This window comes from Haplochromis burtoni, unplaced genomic scaffold, assembly GCF_018398535.1.
Source record: "Haplochromis burtoni strain Fernald_Lab_line unplaced genomic scaffold, NCSU_Asbu1 Contig_82, whole genome shotgun sequence".
Lineage (NCBI taxonomy): Eukaryota > Metazoa > Chordata > Actinopteri > Cichliformes > Cichlidae > Haplochromis > Haplochromis burtoni.
The window spans coordinates 1,133,829-1,154,333 of NW_024582443.1; the positions used below are offsets into that span (position 1 = coordinate 1,133,829).

The 20,505-nt window shown below is 41.8% G+C and overlaps 1 protein-coding gene across 6 annotated transcripts in view; it reads left to right on the top strand.

Annotated features, from left to right (window-relative positions):
- The window catches only part of pcdh7b (protocadherin 7b), a 117,389-nt gene extending 98,846 nt beyond the window's left edge, over positions 1-18,543 (top strand). For 2 of the 6 annotated variants that reach the window (XM_014334714.2, XM_005925834.3), the window contains exons 3-4: positions 12,800-12,818; positions 14,080-14,194. In XM_014334714.2, the coding sequence (XP_014190200.1) occupies positions 12,800-12,816 (17 nt within the window). In that variant the 3' untranslated portion in view covers positions 12,817-12,818; positions 14,080-14,194. Of the gene's footprint in view, positions 1-12,799; positions 12,819-14,079 lie in introns of all 6 variants that reach the window. The other 4 variants (XM_005925829.3, XM_005925831.3, XM_005925833.3 and 1 more) reach the window with 3 other exon arrangements.
- The last annotated feature ends 1,962 nt before the right edge of the window (positions 18,544-20,505 follow it).

Below are 20,505 nucleotides of genomic sequence, written 5' to 3' on the forward strand. Positions count from 1 at the left end.
GGGTTCCCAAAGAGATATTCGCTGAAAACCTGACATATTTTGGCATGGTGTGCAGTCTGTCCTTAAGAAATGTGAGACAACTGGACAAGTGCATAGCAGACCTAAAAAACTACCTAAAGTAGATGAACATATCTGAAAGTTGTGTCCTTAAGAAACAGGAAAGACCAGACACAGGAGCTTAGAGATGCATCTGGCTCTTACATTAATCCATCTAATATTTACTAAAGCTTTCTCAGAAATGGTCTCAGTGACATGTGGCTCACGTGGCTGTCAAAGAAGCTGTGCTGGAATTATGAACATGGATACAATCAGATTTTGGTACATGTGGTTATGAACAGATGAAGCATTTGATTGGCAAAAACCATGGCATCATTTTTCAACACTGATCCCAAACACACTGCTAAAGCAGTAAAAGCATACCTGGATAGAAAAACATAAAACTACTATCAGTCGTGCATTGGCCTCCCCAGAACCAAGACCTCAGCATTATTGATCACACAGGGATCATCACAGTCATCATCACTTTAGATGTTGTTTATGGCATGTATCGAAGAATAAAGATGGTGGAAAAAATATTGACTTTTAAGCTGGTTAGAATAGCACAGACTCTGTTTTTGCCTCCTATATTGTCTTTACATTTATGTATTTTTTTCAATAAATCACTCATTTGTCCGATTTTACTAGCAAAAGACAAGGAAATGAAGGGCAGCTCAAGACATTTGCAAAGTTTTTTTATGTGCACATGCAAGAGAGACGATAAACACCAACGTAAAGCATGGCTGAAGAAAAGGTAAGAATAAGAATACATGGCATACGGTCGATGAACCATAAAACAATACTTGGTCTGTGTCCCTCAAAGAAAATCAAGAGCGGGAGGGAGAGAGTCACACGCTTTAAGAATTTCATCATTTTGGCAGAGTGTGTGTGTGTGAGACAGGGCTGTCGAGACTGCTTGATGGTATGAAAATTTGATGCAGAAAATATCCTGTTGGCGCTGCATTTTTAATGGAGACCACGCAGATGCAGGAATTATCTTCAGAATGCTCCCTCTGGCCCCCAGTACCACCTCATGCATAGCACCCAAACAATTCTGCACCTTCAGGACAGACTTGTATGGATTTGCTTCGGGTATTTCAATCATTCTTAGAGAAGTTCTATTTGTCCCCTAAAACATTGTCTCTGACGAGTGACAGCTCACAGGAATCATCGCAGAATCCACAAACGCTCCATCACTCGTCAGACGGCTGGTGTTTTGGTGTATATTTTTCTGTTCTCTATTCAGTTGTTGGAAAATGAGTCTGGCCTCTGGGGCTTTATTGCCCTAATCTGCAGTCCAGCCTGCACTTCTCCCACTGGTGATTGATATTTGGAGACATCGGTGGGACAAAAACAGTTTGAGTTCTGACGCTCATGAAAGACCCATCAGCTCTGTCGTCGATCAATGTGAATAAATATTTCCCACAACCCAGAAGCATTAGAATCAAGGACGGGAAAAAAAAGACAGACAGAGGAAAGAGGAAAAATCAATTGGTCGAGAGCTTTGCTAAAAAGGGGGTGGGGAGGCATGGTGGTTGGGGAAAAGGGGGTTGAGGGGAAAAAAAAGAAAAGAAGAGGCCTGTCAGGCTGGGTGAATAATGAAGCATGTTTTCAGTGCTTCAAAGGCAGAGGAGAAAAGGCATAGTGAAGTCATGTTATGGACTCTGTGTCATTTAATGTCACTTTATTTTTGGCTCATATGATACTCTATTAAAGTACAGAATGCTGAGGTGAACGCGAGGCTTTTGAACTCTGGCATTAATTTGCGGTTCTCAAGTGGCTCTTTAAGGTTCAATCAGTAATATTTGCACAAAGTATCAACAGGAGTTCTCAATAATTGCATATCAGTGTCAAGTTAGTACTCTGCTCCTGCTTTTTTTAGGGGCTTTCAAATCTAACTGGCTCTGTGTATTCACTGAAGTGCTCCCCACCTTTGTCCGTGACCAAATGCCCACTGAACTAGCCACTTATCTTTGCAACATTTGAAAGAGACGCTTTAGACTGTCAGTTGGACACCTGTTAAGTAAAAGCCCTTTAAATGGCTGGTTTAAGCAACATGAGCTATGCTATCAATAGTAGCTAAAAGGCTGTTTTCCATGTCCTTAACTAAATGTCAGCTTCACATTTACATTTAACATTCATTCTATTCTCACTTACAACTGTTTCCTAATAAAAGTGGCAGAATTCAAACATCAAAGTTTTCTGCAGTTACCTGAGCTTATGCTAGAGTTGCATTATATTAGAATGTATTTTTAAGATATTGTTAAGCTATTAGTTAGCATGGTGGTTAGCACTAATGCTACACGTCAAGAAGACTGGGTTCAAATGCAGTTTCAGAGGGTGGGACCTTTCTGTGTTCCCCCCGTATCTGTCTGAGTACTCCGGCTTTTTCCCACAGTCCAAAGACATGGAGTAAGGTTAATTGGTGATTCTAAATCTAAATTGCACACAGTGTAAATTTGAATACCTCACGATCCTTGACTTGATAAGAGCCTTGGATTGGATAGTTTGGAGTGCAGGTCAACACCAGCACCTTTGGTGTGTTCTTGGTATTTGTGTGTCACGTTGTCCTAGAGAGGCTGTGCTTGGTCTTCAACATTCACAAGGCTTTCTGCCAGAACGCTGAATTTTAATTATTTACCTTAGTGGTTTTAATGTAAGTGTATGCAATGTGGCTTTCCACAGAAAGAGCTGAGAGGCTAAACTGTTTCTATCATGCAATATATGTGACCATTTACCCAGTTCAGCTGACAAAACTGCCTTTGTCCTTCTGTAATGATAGCGTTTCTATCCCACATCCAACAACTTAGACATTAGATGTTCACTAGTGGCTGCCCACCTGTCTGTACTTCATCTGCCTGTGAAATGATTGTCTTTCTTGCTATCTTTCTATCTCATGCACTCTCTTTATTTTGATAGGGGATCCATTTGGTTTAAATTGACTCATTTTGTCAGTGGGAATCGGAGCAGAGAATCTGAAGGGGGAGAAACAGCCAAGGCTGCTTTGATCCCTCTGACAGGCAGCGTGAAAAGTGCATTTCATAAAGGATGTTCGCCTGTGATGAGCCCGCCAGAGTGACAAATTGGGCCCCTGGTGCTTTAAATAATACACTATGTATGGCTCCAGCTGTGGCACTATGTTCTATATTGCTAAACTGGCCAGTTAAAAGGGGTGTGCTTTGCGAGTTGAAGGCAGGGCATCGGTAGTAATTTAAATCCAGAGGAAGTTTCACTTCCGCTCTGAGCCTTTTCTTGTTCACCACTGTGACGCGTCCAAATGTTAATGTGTCACATGCATTCACGTCTAGATTTGGAGATGCAGGGACGGAAAGCAACTTTTAAGCGATGACTAAGAAGAACCTTGTTGTCTCCCTGTGGCACTTATTGCTGAAAAGACATGTGGTGATGAAAGTTTAAAACGTGGTGTGCCACTGTTACAGACACTCCCCTCAGCTGGTGACGCAGAAGCACCGGATAGAAATGCCTGGATTGACGCTTTGCTTCTTCCTCCTGAATAATTTGCTCCAACATGCAAAACCTCTCGGGAGAAGACACGGGTACTGCACACGCAGCTTTCCAGCTGTGCGTGGGGTAATATATGTTACATTTCAAATGAGAAAAAAAGTCACAAAGAAAAATATCACACAGACATATGCTGTGCTGACGACAGGTGTCACTGTGCCTCATTCATCTTAACCAGTGATGTCAAACTCATTTTACATCATGGGCCACATACAGCCCACTTTGATCTAAAATGGGCCAGAAACTCCCCATCTCTGTCCGTCTAAAGAAGTCTAGTTGCACATGGAATCCTTGAGATATCTTAATATAAGAAAAAATAGTGCAGATTCAGTGTTTTCTACAAGATAACAAAATGTGCTGTACTTAATGAAAGAAATCTGTCAGCTCGACTCCTAAATTGTAAGAAATAAACCTGTAAAATTACAAAAAAAGTGTAGCCATGTGTGCAATGCATAGTGTGCAGTGGTTACACAGTGTTATTTTATTTTTAAATGCATCACCTAATTACTCTGGTGTAGCATGAATGGGCAAGTGGGAGGTCTTTATCAGTAAAGATAAGGTGTTAAAAATTTTAAGAATACAGTTAAAAGTCCAAAATTTCCAATAATGCTGTTCAATGGGGCTCGATTGCTGTCTTTATTGGACCAATTGTGGCCTCCGGGCCATGTTTGGCATCTCTGATCAAAACTCTTTGTTTGCCTCTTGTATCATACAGATATTCACATGCAACAGATACAGACTGTCAACCAACCCCACCATCTCTCCTCTTCTCTGGATGCACTCCATAATGGAGGAATCATCAGTGAAAATCTGGAGGTGGTTTGACCCACAGTTGAGTCTCGAGTCAAAAGATAGATTGCGAATAAGGCAGGCGACAGCACGGTGCCTCACTGCAGAAGCAAATCCAATATATTGCTCCAGAAGGGAACAAACTGTGGCCTATCTGCGAGATAGTCTATAATCCAGGACACCTTGGCGTTATCAGGCTGTATCGCTGTGAGCTTCAGCCCGAGCAAGAGTAGCTGGAGAGTGTTTAAGGCACTCAAGAAATCAAAGCTCTCCATTCCCACTGAGCTCTTCTGTTGAAATAAGTGACTTTTTGTCAGTGCACGGTACATCTGGATATGTTTTGTACATATAAGCAGTATGCAGAAGTGGCTTATTAGGACCTTTTCACTAGATGTCTGCCATAGTCTAGGATGAGGCCTTAATGCTGTCACTGAGGCTTTCGCTTTCATTCTTGAACACTCAAACACTGCGGGAGGTTTTGCACAGCAGAGGCACCCTGGTCAGACTCAAGGATACATTAAAGAGGTGCTGGAGAACCTATTTGCTGACTGGCACATCCTTTTAGCACTTTCATCAGGGGCTGCACTCTGCACAGCCATTTGTTGCAGTTTGTTTTTTAACCTTCCCAGTAGGTGTTCTGCCTGTTCTGCGGGGGAAATTCTCCGAAATCTGTCTGATCACTTATTTGGTTTCCCAGGTCATTAAAGTGTAAGACTATGTCTTGTAGCATTACTACATTCACATATCTTTAAAAATAAAAGTCGAACTAGAGGGAAAGGATAAGTAGCCAAAACGACATACAACGAGATCCCATGGGACACCAACAGGTGTCCCAACCAATCAGATCATTATCACATCATTTTCTAACCTTTGTTATAAAGTAGATTTTGAATCTGCTATTAGTTTAACGTGCACAGTATTCACCGCCCGCTCAGAATTGCACTCACTAATAGGCTCGGCTTTCCAAAAAAAGGAAAAAAGAAAGAAAGCCAACTTTTAATCCTCCTTAAATCAGCAGAACCTGGTCAGCTCTGTTTCCCTTCAGAGTTTTTTAGGTAGAACACAGAAGTCCATCATGTTTTCAGGACCTGCTGAAACACCGAAAACAAATCCCTCTGGGAAACACAGGCCCCAGATAATTTGCCTTTCCTGCCCCGGAGTGGAGCTCACTTTGCCTGTTTATGAGCCTACATGGTGAAAAACTGAAAGCCTGTCCCTTTAGGTCAGCATAATTACACCCTCCACATTTCCACCACTAGCTTTCCATTAAGGTGGTGACTCACCATGCCCGGCTCACTCTGGCCTAGAATGTGCTAGCAGCTGAGAGCTAATTACCACACACAGGATGACAAGAATGGTAGATAGTAGGTGTTATTTGGCTGACTCACAAGCTAACTAGCTCGCCTGCTGCTGCTAACTACTTATTACAAGTGGAGCCTTTGTTTTAGACATTTTGTGCGGAGATTACTTATCTGGGCTTTTTTTTTTTCTTTCGGTCTTTTGTTATTTAAAATAGGTTCGTTTAATTTTTTTTAAATAAAGATGACGCAATGCATGAACACAATCTGAGATATGTGGGTCACACCGAATCTTTCTAGCAAACGGGATGAATAATTCTGACGTGCACGCGTCCTCGCCACGTGGTAAGATATTGTACTTTCTCTTAAAGAACGTGCGCTGAACATGAAATGTGTTCTTTTTAAACCGTATCAGAGAACTATATAGATTTTTTTTTCTCAAATGTCCCCATCTTCTGAGCAACAGCCTGCTTATAGTGTGTAGCTCTTTCTCCATGTGGACCTACAGTACGTCCATGAAATCCTATGACTTAGATGTTTTTTTTAATAGTACAGTCACTAAAAAAAAGCACAAATCACAGTTTTCTTTTTTCTTCTTCTCTTTTTTTTTATTTTAGTGAGGATTTAATTGAAATTGTATTTTGACAAATAACCATTTAATGGTGTAAAACAGGCTATTGTGTGAGTGTGTCTGGGAGTGTGCGATAAGAGTAACAGTGGAGGGGAAGCAATGACACTTCTTTTTCTAAAGACTGGAGAGAGAGAGAGAGAGAGAGAGAGAGAGAGAGAGAGAAGGGGCGGCTGGGATGGAGTGTGTGTGTGAGAGAGAGAGAGGGGGGGGGATAACTTATAGGAATAGTAAAAAAAAAACTGAAGGAAAACACACATTTTTAACTGATTTAAACCCTCGCTAACACTCTCGCAGCTGCCTAGTGAGCTCTTGCCATTCTGTACACCGATGTGCGTTCTTGTGTCCGCCCTGTTAGGTGACGTAGCACGCTAGTCTTCTCATTTTAGGCATAACCCGAAACGCTTCTGTGAAGTTTGCTACGGCGGGAAAGAAACCGCCAGCGCCTGTGTGAGCGCGCTGCCGAGTTGTTGTTTTATCGGTGGCTAGCATGTGCTGCATGTGTTCACCATAGCAGAGCGGCTAATTCTAATCCTCACACGGGGCTTCCAGAGTGTTCTGTGTGAGCTCAGAGTAGCATGCTGGGGAAAATGGTGGTAATACTTTATTATATATCGTAATTGGGTGTTTTTCAAGCGGAAACAAACTGCGTATAAGAATGTGTTGAGTCGCAGCTTGTAAAGGTGATTATAACTGCTGCAATGCTAATATGAAGGCCGATGAGAAAATCGCCTTGTTGTAAGATTCTGGGTGTGCTGGGCGTAGCTTGGAAGCGTTTTTGAGTTGTTTCAGTAGACTTTAGTGTGTGTGTGTGTGTGTGTGTAAATGGCAGGAAGCCAGCATCATCAGTCTTATTAGGAGCGTGGATGAGTCACTCGCCTCCTCTCCTCGCCACATCATCTTGCAGTCGCTCTCCTTATAGATAGTTGGGTCAGAAGTGCACAGATGACACAGTTTGTTGTGTCTACATTTATGTATGTGGCTTTTACCTAAGAGAGAGAGCGAATATGCTCCCAGCCAAACATGACAACCACCTGCTGTACAAAGAGACTTCGCCTGCGCTCGTATGCGCACTTGCACACAAGTCTGCGTGATCGCAAGATGAATGAGGGAGCGTGACAGGCTGGGACGCTTTATTTATGGGGGTCTTTGGCTTTGAGTGCTGAGTGTTCAAATGGGCTGAGAGAGGCAGAGACCCAGGGAGGGAGAACATGTGCAGAGGGTAGGGGGAGAGCGCGAGGCTGCATTTGATAATTGGCTGAGAGATCGTCACCAGAATGAAATTATGCTAGTTAATCTCTCCTGAATTAATTACCTCAGGAGCAAGCCACAGTACATTCATTATTGCGGAAAGAGTATTGACCCTGCTGAAAGAGAAAAGCAGTCCATATCATACCCATAATGCCTACTTGCGGCGTTATTGTAGTGCTTGTTAGCGTATAGACTGCAGGCTGCAAACATGAAATGGAAATGAAAGCGGTGATATCTTCTACCTGTCTATACGGTGACCCAGAAAAAGATCCTCCCATAAGTTCTCAATGGCTTTGTGTGCATATCTTTTCAAATGTTTACGACACTGTTAACCGCAGAGGTTAGGTATCTAGGGAAATGAGGAAAAGGGAGGCCACAGCTCACTGCGAAACCTGATCAGAGCTTTATGCTCATGTCTGAATGTTTTCTCTCCCCTCTTACTGTCAGGTTTTCCTCCAGCTTGTCTTGCACCTCTCAAGGCAAGGTTTTGGTGGTGGTGAGGCAGAGGGTGATCCAGAATATTCCTTTAGTTGCTCTTCCCAGGTAGTAAATACTTCAAGAGGCACAGGGAGGTGCAGAATACACCTGCTGCCACATTCAACAGCTTTCCTCCAACCGGCCTACGAGCAGCACGGCTAAGGCAGAAAGATGTCGGTTATGAAGAAAAAGGGCACATGTGGGTCAAGTAGGCTCAGGAAGAGTGCCTGATTTGCATAAAAGTACTAATAACACTACTAATAACACTAATAGTCATTTGTAGAATGGTAATTACAGGATGGGAAATTTGTTATTTTATGCTCTTTCGATCCAAGCGGCCTCCCACTTGCAGGATTTTAACTGGGGGGTTAGATGCCACTGAGAGGGGCGAGAAAAAAAAACAAAAAGAAGTATCCGCTGTTGATGTTAATGCCGTCAATTAATGCCGCTGCCGCCGGCGGCGCACACCACGTCTCGGGTTCTCAAAGGTCATTACTCCCCAGGACTTCCCTTTTTGTTCTTGTTTTCCCCTGCGCCGCTGCTTATCTTCCATCCCTCCTTAATTGTCTGGCAAACATCTCAGCAAGAGAAAGACAAATATCGCTTTTTCCTGTGGATATTGTTCTGTCTGAACTCGCCGTCGCTGCGTTAATAATTTAGCACCTATTCCTTTTTCTCGCCGCTCCTCTCTCCCAGGAACATTTCCTCCCTCACCTTATTTTCTCCTTTTAGACTCTTCTCCCTCTTTCTTCTCTTTCTTTCTTTCTTTATTTCCTTCTTTTTTTGCTCTCCATTTCCTCCCTTTTACCCCCTAACCTCCTTCTCTAACCCACCTTTGGTTGGATTATATCTGCAGCTAGGGCTGTCTACCCATCTGCCTTTGATGCTGAGGACCTCTCAGCTTCAAGGCAGTGCCACAGGGGCCCTGCAAAAAAAAAAGTGAGACCGCCAAACACGGAGAGACTCGCTCTGTGCCATAATTAGTCGGCAAGTTTTCAGCTAATTAAACGGGACCCTATTAGAGGCGCGAACGAGTAGAAAGAGGGAAACAAGAAAGACGACTGCTGAGCAACTGTGGGGGGAACGCTAGCTCTCTTTGGTGTTGTTGTTTTTTTTAATGCTTGATCCCTAACTCGGGCTCATTTGTTCCACTTTTTCTTGTCTCCTCGTACCCCTTCACACTTGTCCCCGCTTCTTTTTTTTGCATTTTTCCTCATAGACACCAGAGCGTTTCCAAAAGCTGCTCCAACGACACCCGGCAACGTACGTCGTCACTGTGCGCCGTGATTGCAAAAATAGAAAAGTCGATACAGGGAGGGCCTTTCACCAGGGCTGCAGGGCAATCACATGTCCGTTTCTAGGCTAGACTCTGCTCTCACACACAGACACCTTCTTCAAGGCCCTGAAATCTTTCTCTTATCTCTTGTCTTAATCGAGAAATTGAAATCATGTGGACGGGCGTAAATGGCATTTGGGAGGTCACAGCCTTCCTTTTTTGCCTTCTTAATAAAGGAGAGTGAGACAGAAGCACATTAGGTTGAGTTAGAAGAGAGGTGAGTGGCGCCTCGCATCTGGCTGCACACAGGACCTCATTGTTTAGAGGAATAATCCGAAGCTTTAAACGGGCTAAATTAAGGCTTTGGATTGATGAGTTAATGTGCGCTTGCTAAAGCAGACATGGAGTGGCATACCAGGAACTATTTACACTAGACCACATATTCTGTTTTATTCTTCTGGCCTTTCTTTATCCTCCTGCGATCTCCCCCCCTTTCCTGTCTTTGCTAATGTCCTCAATTCTTCCTCATCTCCCCCTTGTCTCCCCTACTCTCTTCTCCTCTGAACTGCTCTCTTTGGCAGTGTGTTTGGCCTGTGACGGCCCAGAGGCAGCCATGCTGTCTTCTCCAGTCAGTCTGCTGTTTTTCCTTCTCCCATGCCCCGACCCTGCTATACTCAGCACACACACAAACACACACTCTCTATCACTCTCCTTTATTCTCTTTCTGCCTGTCCTTCGCTCTCTACATCATCCCTGTCTGCGTCTTCTCCCTCATGCCCTTCGCCTCCTTTTTCCGCTCCGACCCCTATCTGCTATCCAGCCAAGTGCAATGTCTGTCAAAGACACAGAGTAGACACACATACAAAGAGAAAAAGAAGAAAAAATTGCGTGCAGGCGCATCATCTCTATTTTATTTCCTCATTTTCCCTCCATCCCTTGCTTTGGCTTTTTGCGTTGAATCTGCTGACCAGAAATGAGAAAGCCTCAGAGATTGTTGCAGAAAAAAAAGTGACCATCACATGAACTCGCTGACACGCTGTAGTGAAAACACGCAATACGCTACTCTGACATAAACAAAATAGAACAAATTTTAATCTGTAAAGTGTGTGCAAATGCCCGGACAGTCTGGCGCTCTGTTTTTTTTCTCTTTTTTTCTTTTTTTTTTACTACCACTGCAACATCTTAGCAAGCGCTAAAGACACCGCATCAAATCACTACTGTACCCAAGCAGCGTAGGCTCTTTGAAATACCCAAAGTGTAAGCTAGTCAGCTGATAGGGGTGGCTGACTAAAGAAAAGCCGCAGCTCGACGATTGGTGTAGCCGCTGGCCCACTTTCAGCCTGCTTCTTTTTTCCCTGCACAGCTGAAGGAGGTCTTCTTTTTATACCCCTTAAAAATGTGCGCACAGCATGGGGCACTGACATCTCAGAGCGTCGCTTGTACGGAGGCATCTCGGCACTTTTGTTCCTCTTCTGGCTCTTGTCAATCCCCGAGTCATTATCGGCACTCCTCCCTTCATCCTTCAGAAGCCTCCTTTTGAGCGAATGTAAGTCGTGGCCATTATTAGCAGACCAGCCTCCACTCGGCTGAAAGTTCTTGTCTTCCAGCCATGTAGAGAGTGGGCATCCACACTAGTTTTCTAGCTCTGGATCCCTATATAAAAAAGCAACAACAATAAAATAAAAGGTCTGAGCCCTAGGGATGTGACCCAGGATGGAGAGGCCTCCTTGTTTGGCTCTCAGTGTCGCAGTGGGCTTTTTTAACACGCCAGATCTGACCCACTTGCATTGTGTCGTATGGTGGTCAGCAAGCGTGGGTGCGGAGGACGTTTGCGAATATTGTAGCAAAAAGCCAGCGACTCTGCTGTGTGGGCTCAAGGGCTTTTCCTTTGAAGATAGTCTATACGACCTCATTTCTGAATTGGCTCTTGAAAGGGCCCCGTGTGTGTGTATGGAAAGCAGCACAGCGCGTCCTCTCCATTGAAACAAACTGGCAATAATTACACTATTTTATTTTTCAGCTTTCATTGTTCAGATTTACATCCTTAAGATTTCGAGTGAGTAGGAATCGAGCGGCCCAGCGTGGGCTCATAAGTGGGAAAATGAAGGAATAAAGTTTCTTTCTCTTCTCGGTAAGATAAACAATCAACGTGATGCTAGATTTCATTTAGCACGGCCTCAGCCAGCAGGTGGAGGAACTACTCTCAGCTGAACCCGGCTCCGGCGCACTTATTTGTCCAAAGCTAAAGGACAGATGGATTTAAATGGTTTCATATTGATGGTCCAACCTCTGGGGGAGGTCACTCTCGTGAAGGGAGAAAGAGAGAAGAAGAAGGGAAAAAAAGTATTTTTGCTTTGATGTAGCAGCCCAATTCATTAGCTCAGTCGGAAATGTCTTCATTTTTAGCAAGCCTGCAGAGTCAATGGACCATAGCTTGAAAATCAGCCTCCTTACAGCGTGCACAACACACTGAGCACCGGCTAACTACCTCAGCATCTCACTGCGCAGGGCGGCAGAGACGGTGCTGCTGAAGGTTGACTGCTTACCCACGAGAGCTGGAGGTAGCGAGTGGTCTTCCCTGCCCTGCTGTTTTTTTGTTTTTTTTTTGTGGAGTAGTTTGCCTGAATGTGAGTGAGGTGAGAATCCAGTTGGATGAGCATTCAGGAGCAGGGCCACGAAACGGGCCCCGAGAGAGCTGCTGTGCATTGTGGGTAGCTTAATGGCTCAATCCTATGTGTAAATGAGCGAGACAATCAGTACTTGGTGTCCACTTATCTCCTTGATAGCTGTGAGGTAGGGAAAAGGAAGGAAGGAAGGGAGGAAGAAAACACGGTGCCGATCTGAAGCAAAGGTTATCATTTGCATCACACATCAGCCGCCATTAACTGTGATTGCGCTCGCATCTATTTCACTTATTCTCCACGCCATTCTTCTAATTTCTTTAGCTGTTTACAAGTCATTAGGCACGAATACTTGTATTGTGAGCCCTCAGACGTGGAAAAATAACCCAAAGATTTGTTTTATTTGGTTATTTGAGTTTCTTATTGCCGAGCGGTGCTTACGCCCCTGAGGCTTTGTCTATATATTGACTAGCATTACACAGTTGACGCCGACATGAAAACAGACCGCAAACAGATCTTTAACAAAGATAAGCTTCCGAGAGCGTAGGAATGGCACTCTTGAAGTCCTATCAGATGCTTTGCTGTGAGGCAAATTTCATAGTGGAACAAGTGATTTGTTTGATGAGGCGAAAACCAAATCAGCAGGACTTTAGAAGACCCTCATTTCTGTGTTATCTGTCTCCCCTTTCTTTGCTGTCCTTGTCTCGGCTGCATTCTGTCCTCAGTCATGTGTCTGCTCTGCATAAAACTTTTTTGTGCCGCTGTCAGCGTGTCTTTTAGTTACAGTTTGAAGGCTGCTCAAGGTTTCTCTTGCAGTACATATAATATATATATATATATATATAAAATGCGTGACATAAAGGCATAACGATTGATTTCAAATTTTTTTTGTCTTTTACAGGAGAAAAAGAGCATTAAAAGTAAGCCATGGTCCAAACTCTTTTATTTTTCATTTCTGTTGTTGTTTTTCTTAAAGGTAAAGGCATGCTTGGCTTGGTTTGCACTCACCTTCGCTTTTGCTTGATTTTTGGGTTTCCATACTTTCCATCAGGTCATGAATAAAAAGACATTAACACAGCATCTCTATAACACCGGCACTTGTGTTACCTTTGGCACTGTGTAGCGTCTAAGCATTTGGGATCCTCCTTTTCTTCCTTCCTTACGGTTTTGGTCTCATATTGAACCAATTCATTAGCTCTGCTTTGCATTTGGGTTAATATATTTCACAGAGTCTGACAGTAGCTATTGACAGAAGGATATCTGTCCAACCTGTTGTCCTGATTTAGCACTGTAAGCACATAATTTGCTTTCTACAATAATGCAGTAGACGTGGTTAATCTGAGGCCAGCGCCCTGCTAGGCAATTTGTTAAGACTCCTATTACGGAATTTAAGAGGATATCAGAGTGCTTGAGCCACGCAAAGCTATTAAGCTACTTAGATCAGAGCATGATTGCCGTCTGCCAATCACCAAAATAAGAAAACAGGCTCTTGTCGGTGCTCTCTTCTCCCAAAAATCCTCAGCCGCACGATTATTAGAGACACACACAAGCACACTCCCACACAGAGCAGGCTTAATTTTGTATCTTTAAACACACCGAAAGTGTAAACTGACCTCTTCTCTTCTATCTTCATCACTGGTCCCCTCTCCTCCCTTCCCCTCTCCTCCCTTCCCCTCTCAGCACAAGCGCGTTTTGAAGCATGACATTATTTCAACTCTGATTCACGCCACAGTTTTTTTTTTGTTTGGGGCTGTTGTCGTACCAGTGGAGTCTTCTCTGTTTTTTTGGTTTTACTTTTTTCTGTCATGTGGTATGGGTTCTGCATGAAAACGAGAACAACCTCTCTCCGTAAAAGCCTTATTGGACTCACTAGGGATGAAAAATTGGAACTCAGATTAGCTGTGGAAGTGGGTGCCTGGCAACCATCGTGACCAGTTTCTATTGTTTTCTACCTTCTTCATTAACATTCAGATGCGTTGATGACCTCATTAGGGAAAAGTTACAGATTCACGCATCGAATGAAGGAATTCATGACAGCCCAATCATGTAACACATACCACAAACAAACACTTAGTGGTAGGAGAGTGTGTCATTACCATCATTAGTTTTATCATTAAATAGCCCACTTTAGCAAAACAAGCAGCGTCACTTACTTTTGGTTTTCTCTTCTGCTTCTTCTAGACTCCCGGCCCTTGCCTGACGTAGCCATGACTGGCAAGTGCACCCGGGAATGTGACGAGTATGGCCACTCGGACTCCTGCTGGATGCCTGTGCGCACGTCGCCCGAGCGACGGCCATCCAAGTCAACCACCACCCCCCAACAACCAAAGCTTTCTACTTTCATGAGCGGCAACGGCAGCGGCAGCAGCAGCGCCGAGCAGCCCGGCAGCCAAGAGACCCTCGCCATGGCCGCCATGGCCAACGGAGACCCCACCGCTGCTCACATGATGGGTGACCGCAATCGCAACCTGCTCAACAAGAAGATGGCCTCCTCCTCCTCCTCCTATGAGGCCTTCGGCTCGCCTCCCTATGGCTCGCCAGGAGCCGGGGAGGAGGTGCTGGGCCACCCCACCGAGGAGATCCCCCTTGCACCTACTGGGGAGTACAAGCCCACAACATGTGGTACTCTGACGCGACGGGAGGTGTATCTGTGAGCTGGAAGAGCTCCTCGTGTGTCACAACGTGTGGCATTCAAACACAACAATAAGCATAGCTGCTTACCCACCACCATTGCAGCTTTAGAAGCTTTTAGCCACACTTTCTCCAAAGACTTTTTTGCGACAGCTTCTTAATGAAAAATCCCTGTGGATATATAAACATAGTCACCGTTTTTTTAAAGTGCTAATTCTGGCCATTAACTGGACGAAAGGAGGAGGAGGAAGAACTGCTGAGGGCACTGATTCAACTCTCTCTGAGGTTGTTCTACTGGCGAGTCGGGCTCTTAGGACACAGTCTGCTGCCTGACAGTCAGTCTGTACAGTAATCAGCTCATTTTACATATACAGTGCATGCATGCATTAACCCCTGTTCTCATTAAGGGCCCCATTCCCTGAAGTTGACGCTATACAAAAGAGCCCACGTCGTTTTTTTCTGTTTGTGTTTTTTCTAGAAACAAAGCTGTACATGTAGACTATTTTGACTTTACAGTGTGTCTGGATATGCCCTTTTTTTTAAAATTTCAAAGAACAGTGTCTGGACATGATGTTTTGTGGCTGAAGTAATATACTGGACAAATTCATGGTCTCATGGTGTAACACGGACCACGGATTCTGTCATCTTTACTGTTTGTGATAAACGTTGCAGACCAAAAGTCAACCGCTTTCGAATCTTATAAGGAGGGGAAAGACTAAGCTTTAAATACTCGTTCCTCTCCCGATGTGGGAATTCGTGGATGGAAATGGGAGCCAATGCAGTTTGCTGCAGTAACCCCCATGGTTTGACTACAACCCTACTGATAGACTGACAAACTTTCAGTGACTGACTCTAAACTACCAGTGTGCACGCTCTCTACAGGAGTCACTCGTTGTACATAAACATCAGCTCATAGCAACAGCGCTAACCGCTCTCATTCCCTTTTGTCTCGCTACCTTTCCTCAGTCTCTCGTTCTTTGTCTTTGATTGGCGAGATTGAGACCCGAACCTTCCTAATAAATGCAAGATCTTACAGCCATCGTCTACAACCGCATTGGCTAGAGCAGCATGTGTGTCCACAATTGTACATTTCGGATCACCTTAGTGGGATGCTAGTATTTATACCAAGTTGTGATACTTACCCTGTTTTTCTCAAACACACACATGCAGACACACACATACAGAAAAGGCAGATTCATTTAACTGAGGCCGCTGGCACTGCTATACTGACTCATTGAAAATCCTGGGTAAGCACAGTGTGTGGCATGAGATTAAAATTGTCAAGGTTCAATGGAAACTGTATGTGTGTACGGGCCAGATATGCAGTATATAGTGTGTTTGTATAGGCCACTGTAGATGTACACCAATAATAGGCTGGGGGGAGGGGGGAAGCATACACATGGCCTAGTTGGTCCTAAAAACAGCTGCAAGTACAGCTTTTTCTAAAAACTGTTATTTTCTTTTTTGTTGTTGTTGTTGTTGTGTGATAGGACTGAGCAATAAATATCATAATGCACATGTGACCAACAAGCATCAACTTCTCTTTCTCTTCTTCTCAAGCCTTCGAGGTGACATTAACCCACAAGTGGCTGTCTAAGACCTGTTCTACCAGTAGTACATGCCGCTTCCCTTAGTACACAGCGAAGGCTCTTTGGGCATGAATGTAAGAATCAGCTCAATGGAGAACAATCAAAACGCAACTTCTGAATGAGCAGATTCCTGAAGGGTTTTGGATTACAGGCTGAAAAATTTGGTGTTACAGTTAAAACCAAAAGCTTCGTAAGTAATACGAAGCATTCCCTTTTTTCTTTTTCTTTTATAACACGCAGACACAAAACAGAGAGAACTTTGCTGTAAGTACACGAAGAACTATTCTTTTTTTAAAAAATGAAGGTTTGCGTTTGAACGATAAGAATGTGATGTCTCAACAAAACACCCATTACACCCACAGAGCTGATGCTTTATGACCAGTTAAACAGACACATAACAATGTTGAGATGTTGTGCCTCCCTGTCTCCAGTGACTTTTTTTTTTCTTTGCAGCTACAGAGGTGCAAAATCTCATGACTGTAATAAAGCAAAAGATGCAATGGAACTTTTTGTATGTTAGCAAAACCCCTTTGGTTTGACCGGAGATGCTTTTTCTTGCATTTCCGGTAATCTATAGTCTGTAAGTACTACTCGTTGTTTGAAAGAAAGTGCTCCTATACTTATCAACTGTATACATAAATACTTACTTTTTACTGCACGTTTAATGGGAACTTACTTCACTTACTGAGAAGGAAGAAGAAAAAAAACTGTAAAACAAAATGTACAAAAAAAATGTTATCCCTGTAAACACAGAAATTCATCGTTTTTGCTTTTGTTATACCTAAAAAACACGAGTTACGTAGGACAACTTAGTACATCAATTTGGACTATGCTGTTGATTTATTTTACCCCTTCCATACATTTTTCATGCTTAATTTTCATTATTGTTTCACCTCGTGCTACAACAAAAACCCATATCTTTCATATGTTTTCTTTTTCATCAACTTTTTACCTGAAGCTGTTGATTGCTTTTTTAAAAAAATACTCCTTTTTTATTTGATTTTTTTAAACTCACAGATATTGTTTCACAATAACAGTCAAAAGCCGTGAAAATGATCATCAGTATACTATGTGTTTTTTCTTTACCTGGTGCCACTTTGTATATTTAGAGTGCTTCTGAAAAAAAAGAAAAAAAAGGGAAAAAAAGAAACATACAAAAAAAAAAAAAAAAAACTAGAGTGAATGCAAATATGCAATTGTGCCTTTTTATACCAATCGGTATGATTAAATGTTGGTTTGGAATGGTGCATAAACAATTACGTTGACATGCAACACAAAAATAGATGGGGTGGCATTTAAGGACTGAAATACATTTGCATATCTTAGATGAAATCCCATGATGTCAAAGGCTTGTTGAAGGACGACCAGTCAAATGTCAGTGAGCCTGTAGGTCTAATAGTCAAACGGCTATTGCTCTTTGGGTTCAATTACCTTGTTGAAATATCCATTCCTAGCTTAGTGCATTACCGAATGAGTGCGGGTACATTCAAAAGTTGCTTGTTGGTAGAAATAATAACGATATAATGGATTTTTTTGTCGTGTTCCACTCATGTACATGTGTGACATCCGAGGTCAAGTAACCTTCTTTGTGCATGAAACAAGCTCTAGGACTGATTTTAGAAGCTTAGCAGGATAGAGAGCAGGAAAAAGAAATTAAAAAAAAATGCTTGGAGACATTTGACTGCTCAGAGTTGAGGGAGCCTAGAGATAAAAATGCTAATGTGACGGTTTACTAGGAATGGAAGTGTGGAGGGAAAAAGCTGCAAGGTAGAGTGGCTGACAGAACACACACCTCAGGATGTGCCATGCAACACAACACTTGTACAGAAAGATTTACAGTGTATGCATATCAGCAGATGATGAAACCCTGTCCTACAACTAAGCACGGTACAGGGTTTGCTATGGTGTTGCAAGGTGATGCCTTGCATTTCGAGATCAGATAAAATGAAAACAAAGTCTCTGTAGAGCAAGTGTCTGAAAAAGAAGCAGAAATGAAAGCAGAAGCGCAGTCAACACCATATAATCTTTGAGTGGTGATAGACTGTTTTTATTTGGGGTAGTGGTACAAAAATCTGGACAATAGCAGGTGGGATTTATGTTGAAATTCTCTTTGTTGCTACCTGAGGTATGTGTTCAGTCTGTGCTCTGTTCTATACGTATAGCATTCACAATGTGTAATGAGATTTGTAATATTAACCATTACTATTTGTCCTGCGACTTGGATGTTGATATAGAAATCAAGGAACAAATTTATCATCGTTTAATATGAGTCACTATGCACGCAGCTTAGCTGAACATGGCAAAGTGTATTGAACGCAAGTCCACTTCTATTTATGAGATATTTTACATAATTTAATTTGCTTTTGTACAGGTTTGTGTAAATAAATTGCTTGTCATTTTTGTCTCTGCAGAAATTAAAATATAACATGGTAAAACAACACCTGTCTTTGAAGAGTTTTTAATTCCATTTTTTTTAATGTGTATGTTTAAAAAAATTACAAAACTTTGATCATTTAATTGCTAATTCTACAATTACTATTTTTTGTCCAATGCTAGATGAATTGTAACCTTGTAAAGGTAGCTATTGCTAATGTGTTAGCAAACCGTTGCACATAACAGTGGCAGTGTCTAATAATCTGTCTATACTAAATATCTTACAGTTTTGTTTTGCTTTTCTAAACTTACATTTTTAGTCTTGACCATGAGGTAAGCAAATTACTTATCACAACTTATCTTTATTTAAAACAAAATGTTTATTTATGTATTTATTGTGGCTGAAAAATGAAATTAGTCGACACGACATCCAAAACATTAACATGACTAACTCCACAGAGATCAAGTTTATTGCAGAATAAGGTAAGGATTCGTTGTTAGTTTGGCTCTGTTTGCAACACTTACATTACACATTTGATCCAGTTGTAACAAAATTCATGCAGCTTAAATTTATGAGAACATTTTAAATGGATTACAAAATAGTTTTGAGGATTGCTCTATTAAATATTCTAAACACGATCTTGTAAATTTGCATCCTCCAAAGAAGAATAACATTAATTTGTCAAATTGAGTTTGGAAGCTTTGTCTGTTATTCTTTTCCATATGGTATTAAAAATGCGATTTAAAAAAAAGGAAATATAATAAGCTTTGCAACTCTTCTTATTATAATTACACTTTCTATGTTTGATCAATTCGTAATTAATTATACTTTGCTTTATAAAGAACTTTTAAAAGTTCACGTGACTGAATAGGATAAAATTAACATCTTTTCACATCTTTGAAATTGAGCATTTTCACATTGATATTTTTTCTGCACAATAATGTCAGGTCCCTTTTCATTTTTCACAGGTAAAATATTGCTGAATTTCCAGCCATGAAAAACATTTTTGTCCTTGTCTAACAATAGAATCTACAATCAAAGTCTGCAGTGCAAACAGTTTCAAAGCAATTCAATGAATGTTTCATTTTACATAATTGTATATATATCTTTATTGTAATGTTTCACATTTTAATTTTTCTCAGTAGCTGTAACTGATTACTATTACTGATATTTTAGAAATCAATTACATAACTTTATCTCATTAACATGAAGTAGTCATCACTATGGATAGTATTATATTCATATAAGTTTAGTATAGGTTTCCAATCTTGCCTATGTGTCTGGGTTGATATATGAGGCGATTACAGTCTAGGTAATTAGAGATCCATTCTAATCCTTTCCCTACGCTCTGATTAACAGCCTGCTGCAGCCTCTCCTACACACTCAAACTGCTAATGGCATCTTTATATAGAACTACAATGCAGTGTTCAATAACATGGAGAAAGTCCCCCCCGCCTTTAGCTGTCATAGAGACATAAGAGAACATGCAATGAAAACATGACTGTAGAGTTGTGTCGTTTCATTCCTGAAAATATTGGACAGGAGAAAAACATAGTTCTTCCACAAAGCCGAGGAGTTTTGTTTATGTGCGACAATTATCTTTTTCTCCATGTTTGTCTTCAAAAGATGCCACTTCTAAGAAATACTAGGATTCAGTCATGTTGATATGCAAATTGTCTCACTCATTTTCTTGTTCTGTCTGACAAAAAAAATGAAAATTTGAATTGCCTTGCATGGGATGAACAGCGGGTAGTATTAATTTTTCTGTTGAGACAGGGGGAAATTAAGACAAATTAGAATGAAACTGAATGTAATTAATGTTTAGGCAATGCATACCAATGAATTGTTTTGAGATTTATTTTTAATGAATAAAAACAGTGACTGAATATTATGAATACTATAAATAAGAACAAGAGACATTGTGCAAAAATGCCTGACATCACTGGATGGCAGGAGACAGCAGCAATACAGTCAAATGTGAAACAGATTATCTCATTGTTGGTGTTAAATTTG